At 50.3% G+C, this 19684-nt stretch overlaps 1 protein-coding gene across 1 annotated transcript; it reads right to left on the bottom strand.

Annotated features, from left to right (window-relative positions):
• Positions 1-391: 391 nt before the first annotated feature.
• On the bottom strand, positions 392-8020 carry LOC142403573 (olfactory receptor 14A16-like). The gene is made up of 3 exons (XM_075489820.1): positions 7987-8020; positions 2962-3013; positions 392-1334 (listed from the first exon to the last, which is right to left on the bottom strand). Exons 1-3 carry the CDS (start codon positions 8018-8020, stop codon positions 392-394), a joined length of 1029 nt encoding a protein of 342 aa, XP_075345935.1.
• Between the last annotated feature and the right edge of the window lie 11664 nt (positions 8021-19684).

The raw sequence follows: 19684 nt of genomic DNA, 5'->3' as shown, positions 1-19684 counted from the left end.
CCACAGGTGAAGGCTCAGCCCAGGCCCATTCTCTAACACATTGCCACATGCCCTCCTCCCCTCATCCCATGGGGAGAACCCAAGCAAAGCAGCACGGCATTGTGGGGGCAATTTCTTCAGCCTGAGCTCAGCTTTGGAAGAAGAGCCCAACCTCCAGACACCACCATGAGGAAATCCCCTTTTATTACAGAGGTGCGACACAAGAAGCCAGCTGTACCATTGTGCCAGACACACGTGAACACCCCTCTGGGTCAGGCAGGCTGGGTTCATGGCTCTGGGGAAGTGGAGTGGATGCAGACATGAACAAACATGGTCATCACAGATAAAATGCCCAAAGCACAGGAGGTTCCCAAGATGAATTTGAAATCACTTCTGAAGAGGCGTGAGCAGGCTATTGCTGCTGAGAAAGAGCTGATTGAATCAGCTTCTTCAATGTGTCTTTAAGCTCCTGGTTCCTCATGCTGTAGATGAGGGGGTTCACAGCTGGAGGCACCACTGAGTACAGAACTGCCACCACCATATCCAGCAATGGGGAGGAGATGGAGGGGGGCTTCAGGTAGGCAACCATGACAGTGCTAATAAACAAAGAGACCACGGCCAGGTGTGGGAGGCATGTGGAACAGGCTTTGTGTCGTCCCTGCTCAGAGGGGATCTTCAGCACTGCCCTGAAGATCTGCACATAGGACAGCACAATGAAAACAAAACACACAAATACCACAAAGACACTAACCACAATAACCCACACTTCCCGGAGGTAAGCATCTGAGCAGGAGAGCTTGAGGATCTGGGGGATTTCACAGAAGAACTGGTCCAGGGCATTGCCTTGGCAAAGTGGTATTGAAAATGTATTGCCAGTGTGGAGTAGAGCATATACGAAACCACTGCCCCAGGCAGCTGCTGCCATGTGGACACAAGCTCTACTGCCCAGGATGGTCCCATAGTGCAGGGGTTTGCAAATGGCAACGTAGCGGTCATAGGACATGATGGTGAGGAGAGAAAACTCTGCTGACATGAAAAAGATAAACAGAAAGACCTGTGCAGCACATCCCAGGTAGGAGATGGCCTTGCTGTCCCACAGGGAATTGGCCATGGCTTTGGGGACAGTGGTGGAAATGGAGGCCAGGTCGAGGAGAGAGAGGTTGAGGAGGAAGAAGTACATGGGTGTGTGGAGGTGATGGTTGCAGACTACAGCAGTGATGATGAGTCCGTTGCCCAGGAGGGCAGCCAGGTAGATGCCCAGGAAGAGCCAGAAGTGCAAGAGCTGCAGCTCCCGTGTGTCCATGAATGCCAGGAGGAGGAACTCGGTGATAGAGCTGCCATTGGACGTTTGCTGCCTCCAGGCATGGGGACCCGTGCAAAGAGGAAAAGTCATTGACAAGTTAGGGGAGACTTTTCTGAGCAAAACCAAAGCCATTTCCTGAAGACCCTCCCCTTGCTACAGACCTCACCCCTCTATTTCCCTTTCCTAGGACACCTTCCTTCAGCTCCATGGCTGAAGCTCTGGTTTGGTGCTGGTTGAATGTGCCATGAGGAGCTGGGCCTCCACGCACTGGCTGCTGAGGTGTCAGCCCTGCTCTGCAGCAGTGAGTTCATGGGAATGGTGGAAGCAGCGGCCAGTCCTGGTGTTCAACTTGGTCAGATGAATCCACCCATAACAGAAGGGCTTGCAGCATCTGAATCCCAGTGCTAAGGAAAGAAGATTGCAGAAAGCAGACTGAAATTTGTTGTGTTGTTTGTTTTTTTTTTTAATTTGGAGGAAATTTTTATATTATTCCCCCCATCTGATTTGAGGATTGTACTGGGATGTCCTAGTATTTCTGTTGCCCTCAGGGAGATCTGAGTGAATCCTGCAAGGCAAGAGGATTGCCATTGGATTAGAGCAGTTGAGGGGACCTGGTCTGTCCTTCAGACCGAGATGCCTTGGGCTTGCACCTTTCTGAGACTGAGGGCGATCACAGTGCTCTGTTTGCGTGAAAAGCCAGCAGACACTGCTGAGAGCAGAGGGATCCACTGCAGACTGCTAAATGTCTCACCCTTTCTCAACATCTCAGCAACCCACTTCTAGCCAAGGACACACACGGCTCATTTGACCAACCCAACAGCATTTCCTTGGTCATAGCAGCACTGTGCTTATAGATGGGGCTTTCAGATGCTACACAAAGATGTTATGGAACAGATTTGCATTCTGGAGGGCAGCTCACAGCATGGAAAGATAGCAAAAGGAGATACGTAAGTTTTTTCATGATGGTATGTCACTAAGGGAAAACCAGCTCATTCCCCAGCCCCACAGGCTGCATTGCCCACAGCCTCACAGATGAGAGGAAAGCTGGGACACTTGTTCCCATGGACACACCTGCACAAAAGGACCCACAAGATCAGTGTGTGACTCTGCAGCTGAAACTCCCATCCCCAGAGAGCCTGACAGCAAGAACAGGATAACAACAGCAATAACACAGACAAGTGGAGAAACAAGGAAAAATACAGTGAGGGTCTGGCTGAGAGAGGCGAGGGGAGAGGCAGCCGGGCACTCAGGACAGCGTTGCCCTTACCCAGCTGTGCACGCCACCTCCCAGACACCAGCATTGCCAGGCAGTTGGTGTCAGCCCCTGTGCTCTGCAGAGGGAAGTGGGCATGTGGCTGGAGAGCTGCAGCACGGCTCTGCTGGAGCTGTGGCTGCAGAGGAGGTGGTTCATGCCTTGGACCCCACAGCCCTGAGGGCACAGGCTTTGCTGGGTGGGAGAGGAGGCAAGGGGGCTTGCTCAGAGGAAGGGGTCTGTGATGGAGGGGATGTTACAGAGTTTTCTGAATTCTCCTTCCCACAGCATATCTGTTTTAAGTTTCCTCTCCTTCCCTGATCGTAACCCTGCTGCCTGGAGATTTTCCTCCTAGGAAGTGATTCCCTGGGCCATGTCTTTTCCCTGTCAGCACTCACAGACCCCATCCCAAACTCTGTGCACTCACCTCGGCCTACAGAAACCTGCCTGTTTGCAGGGCACTGCCTGGGCACGTGTTCCTGTTTGGAGGTTCAAAAGGGCGGGTGAGAACAGCCCTGATGGGTCCAGCAAACGTGATGTTGGTGCTGTCCATAGGTAGAGGAGTGGCTGAAGGCAGTTTAGGAGGCTATTAGCAGACCTGCTGACCCCTCAAATTTACAGCTCAGAAGTCGCAATGACTTGTCCAAGCTTGACAGGTCCTTTTCTATTTCTCTTTCCCTCCCCCACCCCCAGCCCTGCTCCTGTTCCCTGCCCTCCAAGTAGGAAACTGAAAACACAGACTCAGGAAATCTCTTTCTTGTAAACTGCCTTGACCTTCCTCTTGAAACACCCCCTTGGAAGTTTCCTAGTGGTGATCTGGAGCTGTGAGCAGCCCTGAGTGATGCAGCAGAAAGACCCTGCCCTGCCAGAAATTGTTCCTTCCACCCACAGCTTCTTTCTGCAGTGCTATAGGGAGCTCCCCGGGCAGGCTGAGTGCTGACCCTGGCAGGCGGCAGAGTCCCTGCCTGGGCACACAGCCCCCTGGGGCACAGGGACGCTGAAGGACAGCCCTGGGCACCCTTGGCTGCACACACACACATTCACAGCCCTGCAGCTGTCCCTGGTAGAAGGCAGCTGAGATGCCCTGTCCCTCTGATGGTGCAGCAGGGAAGCCCTGCTCTGCAGCATGTCCTCCTCTACGCTAGACGAACTGTGGAAGTCCTCCTGACTGTGGGATGTGCCAGCTTTTGGAGATCCTTCCACAAACTGCAGATACATTCCCTGTCATGCAGGTACTTACCATGTAGAGGGCTGTGAAGATTTCTCCCCCAGCGAGCTCTCAACTTTCCTCACAGCCCAGACTGCCTTTAAGCTCTCTCTGCCCTGCTCCTCTCCCCTCGGTGCCTGCAGGCTGTGCCCTCAGCCCTGCTGTGCTTTGCAGAGCTGCTGCTCCTGGGCAGAGCTGTCTCTCTGCAGCTCTGCCCACTTGCCATGAGCTCCCTCTGTCCCAGGAGCCCGGCCCAGCTCAGCAGCAGAGGACCAGCCCAAGGTAGCAATTTGTCTGCCCCCTCCGGGTTCCCTTGATTTGTGGCTGGGGCTCCAGGGGAACCTACTGTGGAACAAGCTGAAGGAATCACTGATGTTCCCTCTCTCAGCTGGGGTGAGACACTTCGTTCCAGCAGTGGCATTTCTCTGCTCAGAGACAGAGTTGGGTCGAAATATCAACTTTTGTTGGCCCATCATTAGACAGGACAGCCAGACAGACACAGGCAGGAATCTCTTTTTGCCCTGCTGAGGGAAGGGATTCAGCTGAGTCAGTCAAGGCATCCTCTCCTTGGTTTGTAGTCCTGGGGCTGGAAGGGGACTCAGCTCCCTGCCCTGCACACCACCAACCCACAGGAGGTGGGATGCCTCTTGCCTCTCTTCAGGTGGTCATTCAATAGACACCTGCATGTGAGCTCCTTCTCTCAGCTCCCATGGAAATTAATGGTGATGGAGGCCAGGAGTGAGCTGTTCAGATGCAATTGTCTGGTGACATTTGAGGGGCCAGAGGTGGTCAAAGATATGTGCAGGTAATAGAGACAGATCGAAGATAGGTGCAGGCAGATGTAGAGACAGGACACCACCTGGGGGCATCTTCTTGGAGGCCCTTGGGAGTTTCCTGTGGCCAACTGAAATGACAGCTGATGCCCAAATTAAGGGCAACTGAACCTGTCCCCACTCATTATGTTCAGGGTGGCCTATATCCATATGATGGAATGAAGTCATATGCCATATGAGAGCCCAGTCTCACTCTTCCTTCTTCTCCATCTGTTGGATTTACTAGGTCTCCACTCACTGGATTGGCAGTTGCCTCATGTTCATCCCCACATTGCCTTTCAGAATTCAGGGTATCTACTCACTTTAATGTTCCAATCCAGGCCCACAGAGCTCCCTGAGATGCCAGGGCTGGCAGGGACAGCACAGGACCTGCAGGAAAGCAATTCCCACTCAGGGCGGGTGCACGACAGACAGCCTTGACGGCATTGCAGGGAGTGCGATTGATGCCTGTGTGCCAGGGACTGTTGCCATCAGTCAGAGGCATCGGTCATCAGATGCCATCGGAGAAGCAAGGTCTGTCTTTTCTCTGGCACAACAGCTGCATGCATTGCCTGAACACAAAGCACCCCACACTGGGGTCTTTACTCACTCCCTTGAGGATTCCATCAAGGAACAGACCAATGATTTTAACAGTGTGCCTGCATACATCTTGTCTTCAAGGACAGCATAATCCAAGCACAGACATGCTTCCTATCAAAACTTAGTTGAAACTCAAAACGGCATTCAAGGGCATTAAGATGAGCTGTTGCTACCTCAGGAACAGCTAAAGAAGAGTCAGAAATACTGTGAGACCACTGCTACATTTAGTAAGAGTAGGTGTAGATAGATGTGAGCTACTCTACGTCCTCTTTGCCTCAGTTCCCACCAGCGAGGTCTCCCAGGCCTTTCTGCTTTGAGGCAGAACTCTGGAGGAGAACAACCAGCAGTGGATGGGGATCAAGCCAGGGGTTACTTGAGCAAACTCCACCCTTACCACTCCATGGCACTGGAGGGGCTGCATCCAAAGGTGCTGAGAGAATGTTTTTCACCACTGGTTCATTATAATTGGAGTAAGAAAGGCACTCAGACTCTGTGAGATATCATTTAAAATGCTGTTCATCAGCACTAACACTATAAAGAGAGAATCATGCAGATAATCTCAGGTCCCTTTTAGATGGTGGGACCCCAGGTGGTGTAGCATTGAACAGGCCTCTGACCCACCCGCAACATGCCATGTGGACCCCACCCATAGAAGACATTCCCCTGTTTGGATCATTCAAGCTGCTGTAGGAATTTCTTACCAAAAAAGAACTCTTCTCATCATCTCTACAGTCTAACAGAACTGATGTTCTCATGAGAAATTCTTGCTGCCTTGTTAGCTACAGGCAAGGCCACGCAGGAGGCGTAAGGGCCAGTACTGAGTGGGAGCTGCCTGCAGGCTCCTGTGAGACAATGAGTTGCTGAAGTTGTCCTGCGGCCAAGGGCTCTGTTCTGCACAGCACAGGCGTGAAGGCCAGGCTGTACGTGCAGTGCCGCACAGCTCAATGGACAATGGTCTTCTGGTCAGGGTCACTGCTCAGGTTTCCCTGTTAGAAGTCTGCACTCCACCCTGGTGCCAGAGCTGAGCTGCTGCGGTCCAAATGTACATAGGCAGGAGAAGGTGGATCACAGGCAGGAGGATCTGGAGCCCCATGGCTTGTCACACAATTGTGACGGTTTTGGATTAAATGAGATGTGGTGGGACTGCTTGCTCATATGGGGTTCTGCAATGGAGGAACGCAGGCTCCGCTGGAGAGACTGGCAGGCAGGATGCGTATGGGGGATGCCCCCCGTGTTGAGGGGATGGCCCCTGTGTTCTCTTCCTGTGGAGGAGGACAACCAGCGGTGGATGGGAATCAACTCAAGGGTGACTTGAGCAAACTCAACAGAAATGGAGATGGGTTTTTTGACCAGATCCCTGAACGCAAGTATTGGTACGCCATGACACCTGAGATTCCCTTTTTTTTGTCCAGAGGAGTATGATGCTGTTGTGCATGGAGTGATGCACTTCACTCGTAAGAGAGAAGCAAAAAAGTACTTCATTGATATAAAACAGTGCATAGAGGCCAGGATGAAACTGTCAGGGAGACCCTGCTGTTGAGTCCTGAGGTTCAGAAAGGACCCCCTTGCTTCCTAAACTCCTTCTCAGAGAGGAGTCTAGGTGCGGCTAGTTCCAGTCTTAGTGTCAGACTTGGTTAATGATCCATGTCTAAAGGATTATATATGCACAATCAATCCTTTCTATCGCTTATTTAAGATTGCAATATTTAGCATGCTATTCGTCACTAACCAAGTATCTGTTGCAGCAAGGAATCTCTCAGTGTCGAGGACTAACCTTAAGAGGCGTCCCGGCTCAAGGGGAGATCCTGGTGTGCAGCCCGCTGCCATGCAGGAGAGCTCCAAGGGCTCTTGGGCTGCTCACTATTTATGGGGGTAAGATGATTGACTCATAGTCACATTTGCATACCAACCACAGATTTTAGTTTCTTTACTGTGGTTAGGTGGGCGCATTGCGCAATAACCCCTGGCTATTGTGTTGTTACCCGTTTCCCGAATCCACTTTGAGCCAGATGCAGCCATCGTGAGCACATGCATGTATTACGACTGCCACTCCTGGTTATCATTTGAGCAGGGTTACAGGAGATACAGGTCAGGTTGGGGGGCCGGGGGGGTAACACACCGTCACACTGCACCCCATGCCTATAGTCAATTCATCTTATTCTCTACAGCGTGGTGGTATGGTCACCTCTTGCCGCTGTGCCATAAATAGTATATTGATAATTTATGCCTTTCAGACCCAGAGTAACTAGATAGTGAAGTATTGCTATTTTCTATGTATTAGCTTGTATGTTTTGGGTGGTTGGAGTTGGGTTATTTGTTTTATCCTGTAGACACATCAGTGTTAGTTAGTAAAATCACAATGGGGTGAAGCATGAGATTAAAAACTCCCGTTGCTGTTGGTGACCATCCAAGAAGAGTTTCCCACCAATGGTGTTCCCCATCCTTCTTCACTCTTTCCAAGACATGGCGTATCTCTTCTGTGTCATGATGAGTGGTGATCAGAGGTTTGTGGCCATTGTTTCACATGCATTCTAGCAGTTGACACAGGTCATCGTGTTGTAGTATTTTCTTCACCAATGTAAGATGCATTCCAATGCAGGTAGGCAATAAATCTTGACTCAATGTATAATTAGATCATAACAGTTGATAAGACGTAACAGGAGCTGAATAACTGAAGTCACATCCCATCATTTTTGAAAAGTTACAAAGACAAATATGTGAGCGATTGCTTGTATCTACACTAATGTTATCTAGGAATATAAAATCACAAAGGGTTCTCATACAAAGACTATTGATGGGGTAAGATGATTTACTCATAGTCATATTTACGTACCGACCACAGATTCTAGTTTCTGCAGGGCGTGCATTGCACAGTAGCCCTTGGCTATTGTGTTCTTATCTGTCTCCTGAATTCACTTTGAGTCGGATGCAGCCATCATGCGCAGATGCATCCATTATGACCACCAGTGCTAGTTATCACTGGAGCAGGGTTACAGGAGATAAAGGTTGGGGGCAGGGGAAGCAGGGTAGGCCAAAGCATCTCAGTGGAGACAAGTGATTGCTCTGCCTTGAGTAGAAAAGGAAGCCTGGACAATTGCACCCAAGCTGTCCAGTGCTGGGGGAGAGGAATGAGTAGGTGTGGATACTGCAGAGGCTACAAAGGACGTGCTCCTGTATCCCAGATAGGGTGGGATTAATGCAGATTTGGCTAGTCAAGAGTATTCACTTTTTCTCTTTGCTTCCCTCTGTGAATTGAGGCAACTTGTGACTTCAGCATGGGACTTGCTGTGAGCCAAGACTGAATATGGACAAACAGAGTCGGAAGCAGGGAGTGCTTTAGGGGTTCTTGGGATATGTGCTTGACAGAAAAATGTGTTTTCTATTGGTGTAAGGCTATGCACTGTGGAGAGTGGACTTCAGGGGAAGTAATGTGCACTTAATAGACAGCAGAGGAGCGCATTTTATTTTATTATTGCACCATGCCTTCATTTGGTTTTGTCTTTTGGCAATTAAGAAACATCCTTCTGTGTCTGGGTGCAGCTCGTTCCCCAAGCAAAGCAGGTGGAAACTGGTGCCAATGGGCTGAAACATGCAGCTACAGACTGTAGTGGAGAAAGCTCAGATGTGAACAAAGGTGCTGTAAATCCCAGGTGCCTGATGAGAGACATGTGGGGTTGGAGGGAGGGACAAGTTTGCCCATAGAGTGTCTGACACACAGGGTCTTGACTTCAGTCTTGAATATGTTTGCTTTCAATGCCATTTGGAGATTGCTATTGCCCTTAACGCGTAAGCAGACAAATGAAGAAAAGGGGAAGAAAATGAAATCCTTTCTTATTGTTTTTGACTATTGAAATCTTTTCACTTCTGAAATCTCTCTAATTAACCACATAAGACCTGGGGAATGAAGAAAATTATGCCCAGAGAGTTGGCTTCTTAGGGCATTTTGTATGTGAATGAGCCCTGTGGTGCCAAGTTCCTGAACTGCAGATGCTAAAAGTGGAATGAACTGGCCTCTAGAGAAGTAAAAGTCAGCAGCAAACCTCTAAGTTTCTGAAGGTGTTAGCAGTCCTCAGTGAGAGCCATCACTGAAGAGACCATGGAGGGAATGAGCAGACAAATCTCCCGCTGTTGCCCCCATAATCCAAGGGGAATTGAAGTTGGGCCAGAGCATTGGTCTGCTTGAGAGTAGGAAGGCTCTGCAGAGGGACCCGGGCAGGCTTTATCAATGGGCTGAGGCCAATTGTATGAGGTTCAACAACGCTAAGTGCTGGGTCCTGCACTTGGCTCACAACAACCCCATGCAATGCTCCAGGCTTGGGGAAGGGTGGCTGGAAAGATGCCTGGTGGAGAAGGACTTGGGGGCGTTGGTCGATAGCCAGCTGAATATGAGGCGGCACTGTGCCCAGGTAGCCAAGAAGGCCAAGAGCATCCTGGCTTGTGTCAGAAATAGTGTGGCCAGCAGGACTAGGGAAGTGATCATCATTTTGTGATCGGCACTGTTAAGGCTGCAGCTCAAATACTGTGTTCACTTTTGGGCCCCTCACTACAAGAAAGACATTGAGGTGCTGGAGCGTGTCCAAAGAGCAACGAAGCTGGTGAAGGGTCTGGAGCACAAGTGTGACGACGAGCGGCTGAGGGAACTGGGGTTCCTTAGTCTGGAGAAAAGGAGGCTGAGGGGAGACCTTCTCGCTCTCTACAGCTACCTGAAAGGAGGTTGTAGTGAAGTGGGTCTCATTCTCTTCTCCCAAGTAACAAGTGACAGGACAAGAGGAAATGGCCTCAAGTTGCACCAGGGGAAGTTTAGATTGGGCATTAGGAAAAATTTCTTCACCAAAAGGGTTGTCAAGCATGGGAACAGACTGCCCAGGGAAGTGGTTGAGTCACCACCCCTGGAGGTATTTAGAAGACATGCAGAGGTGGTGGTTAGGGACAGGGTTTAGTGGTGGACTGGGCAGTGCTAGGTTAACACCTGGACCTGATGATCTTAAAGGTCTTTTCCAACCTAAATGATTCTATGTTGCTATCATTCTATGATTCTACTTTTTGCCCATCCCTCTGGCCTGGCTATGCCCTTTGGGATGGCAGCCGTGCCCTCCAGTGTACTGTCTCCTCTCCTCAATATCGTTTCATCTACAAGTGCTATGAAAAAGAACTCTCTCATCTCCTCCAGATCATTAAAACCACGTTAAATAGGGCAAGTGGCAGGACAGACCCTCGCAGGAGCCTTCTAGCTAGGTGCCTCCAGGCAGACTACCACACATTGACCACATCCCTCTGAGCCCCACCAGCCATCTGGTTATTTACTCCTCCTCTTATGCACCCATGCAGGCCATAATACCCTAACATGGGCACAAGAATATTGTGGGGGATGATGTTGAAAACTTCACTGACTTCCAGGTTAAAAGACAAGCACTGCTCTCCCTGTGTCCAGCCAGCCTGTTCTTTCATTCCCGAAAGCAAAGAGGATGGCAAGACACAAGCTGCCCTGGGTCAAACCAGTCAGCTTCTTTTTGAGACACCCAGAAATGGGATCTGAGTGGACACACTCTGGGGCACAGCCTTGAGTTTCACTGCTCCTCTGCTGGGCATTTTGGAAAGGTGCATGCAATGTTTGGGTGCTGCCAGTCATCAGGGAGTCCCCCCAGTCTCCATGACCTTATAAAGGTGACGGAGAGTGTCCTCACTGTGAGATTGGCTTGCCCTCTCAGCTCCCTGGGATGCCTCCCCTCCTGTCCTGGAAAGGATTGCATTTGCTCAAGCAACCCCTGACTTGATCCACATCCACCTCTGGCTGATCTTCTCCAGAGTCCTGCCCTGAGTCACAGAGGCCTGAGAGACCTTGCTGGGGAAGACTGAGGCAAAGAGGATAACAGAGAATCTCACAGTTATCTACACCTGCTCTTACAAAACTCAGCAGTGGCCACACAGTATCTTTGTTTCTGCTTTAACTGTTCCTGAAGTAGTAAACACTCATTACAGTGCCCTTGAATTGCCTTTCAAGTTTAGTTTGAGTTGCGATCTGGACTATTGCTGAGCTTGGAGGATGCTGTCCTTGAATACCAGCTGTACTGAGCTTTGCCACCATGTCACAGCTCTGTCTCCCACAGTCACAGCTCCAGCTCATCCTGTCTGTGCCCCTGTCTGAGGGCATTGCTGCACATTTGAGCTGAAGCACCCCAGCTGTGGCACCAGGCAAGCTCATACTTGCCCTAAGGAAACCTGTTACCAAGTGTCCAAGACCCCATGTGTGCAAAGGCTTTGCTTCAGAGCAGAGACATGGCATGGACAAAAGACAGCTGAATGTCTTTCTATTCCTAGGACTACAAACCCAGAATGTAATGAGAAACCCAGAATGAAATTACAAACCCAGAATGAAATGCCTAAATTCACTCAATTGAAGACATTTCCCAGCTTGCAGAAATTAGATCCCTGCCTGTCACCTTCCAGGTGTCCTGCCTAATGATGGAACAAAAAAAAAGGTGATTCTCATGCCTGACTCTTTTCCCAATAGGAGAAATGACACTGCTGGAAAAAAGTGCCTCTCCCCAGTTGAGGGAAGGAACCATCACTGGTTCCTTCAGCCTGTTTCACAGCAGGTTCCCCTGGAGCCCCAGGGACACCTGGAGGGAGGCCAGAGGGGGCAGAGGAAGTGCTGCCTTGGGCTGGTCCTCTGCTGCTCAGGTGGGCCGGGCTCCTGGGACAGAGGAAGTTCATGGCAAGTGGCAAAGCTGCAGAGAGACAGCTCTGCCCAGGAGCAGCAGCTCTGCAAAGCACAGCAGGGCTGAGGGCACTGCCTGCAGACAGTGAGGGGAGAGGAGCAGGGCAGAGAGAGCTTAAAGGCAGTCATGAGTGGGAAGATGGCTGAGACCTCACTGGAGGAGAGATCTTCAAAGCCCCCTACATGGTAAGTCTCTGGATGCAAGGCAATGTACCTTGTGTTCCTGCAGGGATCTCCCAAAGCTGGCACATCCCACAGCCCATGGGGTCTTTCAGGAGGACTCTTACAGTTTCTGTAGTGTAGAGGAGGAGGATGTGCTCCAGAGCAGGGCTTCTCTGCTGCACTGTCCAAAGGACAGGCCATGATGGCTGCCTTCTCCCAGGGACAGCTGCAGGCTGTGAATCTGGGTGTGCAGCCAGGGCTGCCCACAGCAGGGTTCCAGCAACCCAGGGGGCTGTGATCCAGGGCAGGGACTCTGCTGCCTGCCAGGGTCAGCACTCAGCATGCCCGGGGACCTCCCCACGGTGTTGTGGGGAGAAGCTGTGCATGGAAGGAGCGACCCCGGGCAAGGCAGGGTTCTTCTGCTGTTGAGAGGGCGCTGCGTGGGACAGCGCTGCTCTCAGATCCAGGTCATGCCCAGGTCATATCCGAGGGGACTTGTCATGAGTACGGTCAGGGCAGGGTTTCCTGCTTGAGTCTGTGTTTTCCTGAATCTGTGCTTCCACTTTTCTCTGGCTTGGCTTGGTGGGAATGGAAACTCAGCTGTGTGGGCTAGAGAAGGGGCTGAGACTCCTAAACCATCACTCTGGGGTTTACTAGGAACCTCAGCAAGTGCCTTCACCCCCAGCAGCCTACAGATAAAACCAGCATCACCTTTCCAGTTTCATCAGGGTTTGTGTAACCTGCTCGTTGGTCCCTGCACACACACACAGAGGCTGCAGGGCAGAGCTGGGCACACAGGGGCTGGGATCGGGGCTGTGAGCACTGGCAGGGAAGAGACATGGGGCCAGAGAAACAGGTCCCAGCTGGGACAGCTCCAGGCAGTAGAGACATGGGCAAGGAGGGAGCGAAATAGGAAGCAAAACCCTGCTGCAGGGGAGATATGGGCACCTCCCGGCCATGCCCTGCAGTGCAGATGCCTTCCCTGAGCAACACCCCTCTTGTCTCCTCTCCCACCTAGCAAAGCCCTCGGCCAGCCCGTGGGGTTGAGGGTGTTAGTTACCCCCTTGTCCATCTGCCAGCAGAAGAGATGAAGTGCATTTCTCCTGCCATGTGCCCATTTCCTGCTGAGCAGGGGCTGAAGGGGACTGCCCTGCATTATCAACATCTGGGAGGGGTTGTGCAGTGCTGGGTAAGGCAAAGGCTTTCCTGAGTGCCCCTCTGCCTCCCTGTTGCCTCCCTCAGCTGCTCCTGGTGTTGATGTAAGGCTCTCTGGGAAGAGTAGTTTCAGCTGCAGAGTCAGGCACTGATCTTGGGGGTCCTCCCATTCACATGTGTTTAAGGCAATGAGGTGTCCAGCTTTCCTCTAACCTGTGAAGCTCTGGGCAATGCAGTCTGGGAGGCTAGGAAATGAGCTGGGTTTCCCTTCACCAGATGCCATCATTAGCACACTTGGCTGTCTCCTTGGGGTGTCCTTCCAAACTGTCAGATGCCTCCCAGGATGCACAATGAGCCACGTGTGCCTTTGGCTAGAAATGGGGTGCTAAGTCCTTGAGAAAGGGGAAGACATTTAGTGGTTTGCAGTGGACACCTCTGCTCTCACCAGTGTCTGGTGACTCTTCAGGATAACGTGGGAGTGTGATCACCCTCCCTCTCAGAAACGTGCAAGCACTGGGCAGCTGGGAACAACACGGAGGGACAGACCAGCACCCCTCACTCTTCACTGAACCACCGGCAATCCTCTTGCCTTGTAGGACTCCCTCTGTTCTCCCTGAGTGCAGCAGAAATGCTGAGGGGTTCTGACATCCAAACACACTCCCCACGGGAGATGGAGGGGAGCTGTGAAAATAAAAATAACCTCTCCAACTGCCTTCTGCCATCCCCATTGCTTAGCACTGGCAGTGCAGATGCGGACAAGCTCTTCTGTTTTGGGAGCAGTTTCCTGTGACAAAGTCCAAAACTAGCACTGGCTTCTGCCCCCACCGTTCCCATGCACTCACTGCTGCAGAGCAGGGCTGACGCCTCGGCTGCCAGCGCACAAAGCCCCTGCTCCTCACCACACACTGAACCAGCACCAACCAGAGCTCCAGCCAGAGAGCTGAAGGAAGGTCTCCTAGAAAGACAAAAGGGTGGTGGGTGTGCAGCAGGGGAGGATTTATGAGAAATGGCTTTGATTTTGCTCTGAGAAGTCTCGCCTATTGTCTCACCACCTTTTCCTCCTTGGACAGGTCCCCATGCCCAGAGGCAGCAAATGTCCAGTGCCAGCTCCATCACTGAATTCCTCCTCCTGGCATTCACAGACAAACGGGAGCTGCAGCTCCTACACTTCTGGCTCTTCCTGGGCATCTACGTGGCTGCCCTCCTGGGCAATGGACTCATCATCACTGCTGTAGTCTGTAACCACCACTTCCACAGCCCCATGTACTTCTTCCTCCTCACCCTCTCCCTCCTCGACCTGGCCTCCATTTCCACCACTGTCCCCAAAGCCATGGCCAATTCCCTATGGGACACCAGGGCCATCTCCTACTCAGCATGTGCTGCCCAGGTCTATCTGTTTCTCTTTTTGATGTCAGCAGAGTTTTCTCTTCTCACCATCATGTCCAATGACCGCTATGTTGCCATTTGCAAACCCCTGCACTACGGGACCCTCGTGGGGAGCAGAGCTTGTGTCCACATGGCAGCAGCTGCCTGGGGCAGTGGTTTCCTCTATGCTCTGCTGCACACTGCCAATACATTTTTCATACCTCTCTGCCAAGGCAATGCCCTAGAGCAGTTCTTCTGTGAAATCCCCCAGATCCTCAAGCTTTCCTGCTCAGATGCTTACCTCCGGGAAGTTGGGCTTATTGTGGTTAGTCTCTTAGTAGCACTTGGCTGTTTTGTTTTCATTGTGCTGTCCTATGTGCAGATCTTCAGGGCTGTGCTGAGGATCCCCTCTGAGCAGGGACAGCACAAGGCCTTTACCATGAGCCTCCCTCACCTGGCCATGGTCTCCCTCATTCTAAGCACTGCCATGGTTGCCTACCTGAAACCACCCTTTATCTCCTCCCTATCCCTCAATGTGGTGGTGGCAGTTCTGTATTCGGTGGTGCCTCCAGCAGTGAATCTCCTCATCTACAGCTTCAGAGACAAGGAGCTCAAGGATGCAGTTTGGAAACTGATGATGGGATGTTTTTTCTAAAGCAATAAACTGTCCTTTTTTGGAGCGTATCACTCATAATGGATGTCATTACAGGCTCAGCCTGTCTTCTGGAGGTTTTGGTGGTGGTGGTGGAGGGGTTTTTGCTCTGTTTTACATGTGATAATGTGCACAAAGAAATGTCTTTATTCATGCCATTTTTAATTCTGTATCTACCTTTGTAGTGTTACCAAGAGACTGTTGAAAAGACTTGAAATAAGAGCCATGTTCTCTGTGCTTTTTTAAAAAACTAAAGAACCCTGCAGCAACTTCTTCAGCTGAGATCCTTTTTCTGAGACTTTTTCTGGTGCTGCAGTGGCAGAGCCTGCATGCAGAGGTGGAGGGCAAAAGAGTCCTGGCCCAGCAGCACTGCCAGGGAGCACCAGTGCTTGCTCTTTCTGCAGCTGTTCTCTTTTACATTCCACACTCTCTTTCTGAGCCCCTGTGTGGAGGTAAGGAAGGCTTGCTCTTGCAGCTTGGTCACAGTCCTTTTGGGTGGCAGTCCTGTGATTGCACGCAGTGACAGGCAATGGGCACTTCCTTGGCAGAGCTGACCTCCATAACAGAGTTTCCATCACCCAAGGGGATCTCCTGATGGCAGTGCCTGAAAGCTGACTTTTTCTTCCAAAGCTTCTCTCAAGAACAAGCCCAGGAAAGTTCCCTCAGGAGGAAAACACGATTGAACAGCTAAATTGAGTATCCAGGGTGGGAGCATGCGGCAGTGTCCTTGCACAGCCAGACCTCCTGGGGGAGAGAGGCAGGACCAGCAGAGCAGGCTCTGGTCTGTGCCCATGCTCACTGTACACCCCAGGGAAGCTGCCCCAAGGCAACCGTCCCAGACCAGCCCATAACAATCACCATTTCCAGCACCGGACTCTCAGTCCTGCTCGTAAAGGTTGTTTATCCCTCCACAGTACAACACTGCATGACTAGCTCAGAAGTCCATGTTTGTGTTGTACAGATAGAAGATCATGGAGCAGATCCTCCTGGAAGACATCTCAAAACCTATGGAAGAGAGGGAGGTGATTAGAGGCAGCCAACAAGGCTTCACAAAGGGCAAATGTGCCCGGCTTATCTGGGGGCCTTCTACCATGGAGTAACTGCATCAGTGGACAAGGCAAGAGCTACGGATATCATCTACCTAGGCTTCTGTATGTCCTTTGATATGGTCCCGCACAACATTCTTGCTGCTATATTGGAAAGGCATGGGTTTGATGGATGGACTGTTAGATGGAGAAGGAAATGGCTAGCTGAGCACATGCAAACAGTGTCATGGTTTAGGCCCTGCTGGCAACTAAACACCACACAGCTGCTCGCTCACTCCCCCCCCCCAGTGGGATGGGGGAGAGAATCTGAAGAACAAAAGTAAGAAAACTCATGGGTTCACATAGAACAGTTTAAGAATTGGAACAAAATAATAGTAATAGTAACAATTAATTGTAATGAGAAGGAAAACAACAAGAGAGAGAGAGGAACAAAACATAAGGGACGAAAAAAAAGTGATACAACCGCTCACCACCCACCGACCAACACCAAGGCAGTCCCCGAGCAGTGACCGCTACCCCACGGCCAACTCCCCCCCAGTTTATATACTGGCCATGACGTTATATGGTATGGAATAGCCCTTTGGTCAGTTTGGATCAACTCTCCTGGCTGTGCCCCCTCCCAGTTTCTTGTGCACCTGGCAGAGCATGGGAAGCTGAAAAGTCCCTGACCAGTGTAAACACCGCTTAGCAACAGCCAAAACATCAGCGTGTTATCAATAATATTCTCATAGTAAAATCGAAAACACAGCACTACACCAGCTACTAGAAAGAAAGTTGACTCTATCCCAGCCGAAACCAGGACATCCAGCTATACCACCTGACCTAACCTCACCTCACCCAGTCCATTTGACACACTGCAAGATCGAGTTACCCTTGGAATCATGCATTGTCACGATATAGCGCAAGCATTGGAACACTACAAAACAGAAGGAACTTAAGTCTCTCCACTCTGGTTATGCATGGAACCGAAGTATACTCAAGAGATGAATGGAGTTGGAATGACTCTCTTTGGATGGCTAGACTTGAAGCCATTCCAGGACAGACAATACAGATCAGCTGCCAAGTAACTAATGGGTCCACTTACCACAGGCCGACTGAAATTAAAACAGTCTATACTGACTCTTCCAGACCAAAAAACTACAAGGCTGAATGTTACAAAATGACCAAACCAAATTCAGATTGCTGGTACAATCTTACCTTTACCAAACCCATAATTGTATACTGTCTTTGGGGGTAAAGAGGCACCGAATTACTATTTGAATTTGGGATTGATACAGCAACATCTGTGCCAGTTGCAAAGGATAAGGAACCTCTGCCCCCACAAATGTCTGAAAATGTACTGACTCAGACTCCCATTAGGCTAACTCCTTTCACCTTCAACACAGGCCTTTACATAATTAAAAATACAGGTCAGCAACAAGTGCTGTTTAATCCATCATACTCCCTCAAACAGGTGGAATTAGCAATGCAGACTAATCTCTCTGCAATTAAACCTACCTCTTCACCATTCCTGAGCACATCTTACGCAGGATGGTCAGCATGGTTGCATAAACGGACTCTCATCTCTCCAAAACAACCAAAGAGAGATGTGACTGGTGTCTTAGGAACAGGACTGGGAGTCTTAAACAGCATAGCTGCTGAAGTACTTGCTAAGAAATTAGCCACAGTAACCAATGACTTGAGTGCCCTGAAACACCCTTTACAATCTTCTCTTTCAGCTTTGGGAGCTAACCAATGGCTCTTATCGGATATATTGCCTCAGTGGGGAGAGGTAAATGAGAAGGACCACCAGTTGATTGTGGATGCACTTGGTGTGACCCAAACCAATGTTTCTTTCGCTCTTAGTTGTATCCAAGCTCAACTGTGGATGCAATCTGTAGTAGCTGCAATTAAAGGTAATTTGGGATAATGCAACTGAATTTGAGAAAGAATTCCATTCCTGGTGGTATCCCGTTGATTTCACCTATGACCCTACTGACGGCAAAGCCACAGCTTTTGTCTTAACAATACGCAATGCTTCGGTGTACACCATATACCCAATCATTGCGTTGGGGTTGAATCACAACGGAGCTATACTCTATCCATCAGAACACAGAGTATGGGCCCAACACAATGGGAACAAATGGCAAACTATTGACGTGAATGCGTGCCTTGTACAGGAACAACAAGGATTTATTTGCGAGATTAACACCCTCAAAGCCCAAGACATTTGCCTTGACACTGAACAAAATGTTTGTCATTTTGAAATATAACCAGATGAAGCCCCTGAAACTGGACTTGTATATATTGGGAAAGGACGCATTTGCATGAGAACCTTTTGTGATTTTGTATTCGTAGATAACATTACTGTAGATATAAGTAATCACTCAAATATTTGTGTTTGTAATTTTACCAAAATTATGGGATGTGACTTCAACTATTAGGCTCCTGTCACAACTCACCAACTGCTGCAGGCTAACTATACACTGTATCAAGACTTATTACCTGCCCCTATTGGAATGAACCTGACATTGGTGAGAAAACTACTGCAACACGATTGTCTCGTCCCACTCGGTGGGTTGCAAGAGGGGTGAATCTTTTCGATTCCCCGACTGTTTGAGTACTGACAAAAGCCGATCTCTGCTCGGCAGAGCCGCGTGGTCGGCAGAGTCACGACAATGACCCAGAGGAACAGGCTGGCCAGCAACTTTATTAACTGGCGAATTCCACAAACGGACAAACTTAACGACCTGACAAGTTTAACGAACGAACAAAGGCGATTTGGCAAAGGAGCTATTTTCCAGGCTTCCCGATCCCAAACTTGCATATATATATTGGAAAAGCAGAGGAAAAGAGAAGAGAAGCAAGAAAAGGAAAGAAGAAGAGAGGAGAAAAGAGAAAGAAAAAGTATCACCACCCTTGGATCCCGCGATGACGATGACAGACGTGGCAATCCTCCAGTGGTGGGCGTGTGCGCGCTTCCCTGGGGGGGGCCAAGCCTTTTATTGGCTAATCCCTCCTCCAGGTATGCCCCTTCAGGACTTACATGGTTATTGTTCTAGAAAGTTCTCAATCTTCTGCGCAGGCGCTGGGGGAGGGGGGTGGTCATGAGGGGTCTTTGGGGCTGTTGCAAGCCCCTTCCTCAGATAAACTCTGTGTGACCGCTGGCCATACATGGTCAGGTTTGGCAGAACCTGGAACCGCGCATCCTCCAACGCACTCTCCATGGCCCGCTCTTGCTCTCCCCCACCCCGTGCTCACCGACCTGCCGTCACCATGCAAATAGCGCCTCAAGTCGCCACAATGTTTGAGACATTAACTCCTTCAGTCTCTCACAACGATGACCTGAATCAACTGCTGGAACGCATCCGGAATAATGGACATAAGACATTAGTCACCGTCCACCATGATGTGGAAGAGATATATTGCATCTTAGGAGTGAAGCACGATGGAG

Source organism: Mycteria americana, unplaced genomic scaffold, assembly GCF_035582795.1.
Source record: "Mycteria americana isolate JAX WOST 10 ecotype Jacksonville Zoo and Gardens unplaced genomic scaffold, USCA_MyAme_1.0 Scaffold_39, whole genome shotgun sequence".
NCBI lineage: Eukaryota > Metazoa > Chordata > Aves > Ciconiiformes > Ciconiidae > Mycteria > Mycteria americana.
This window is presented reverse-complemented; position numbering and strand designations above follow the sequence as displayed.

What these genes read in the sequence shown, in the direction of transcription:
- LOC142403573 (XM_075489820.1), bottom strand. Translation starts at nt 8,020, where the DNA reads ATGCACGCCCTGCAGAAACTAGAATCTGTGGTCG. An exon ending in GAAACTAGAATCTGTGGTCG is followed by an intron (nt 3,014 to 7,986) that starts GTACGTAAATAT and finishes ACCTCCAAACAG; the next exon opens with GAACACGTGCCCAGGCAGTG. An exon ending in GCAGGTTTCTGTAGGCCGAG is followed by an intron (nt 1,335 to 2,961) that starts GTGAGTGCACAG and finishes CCATGCCTGGAG; the next exon opens with GCAGCAAACGTCCAATGGCA.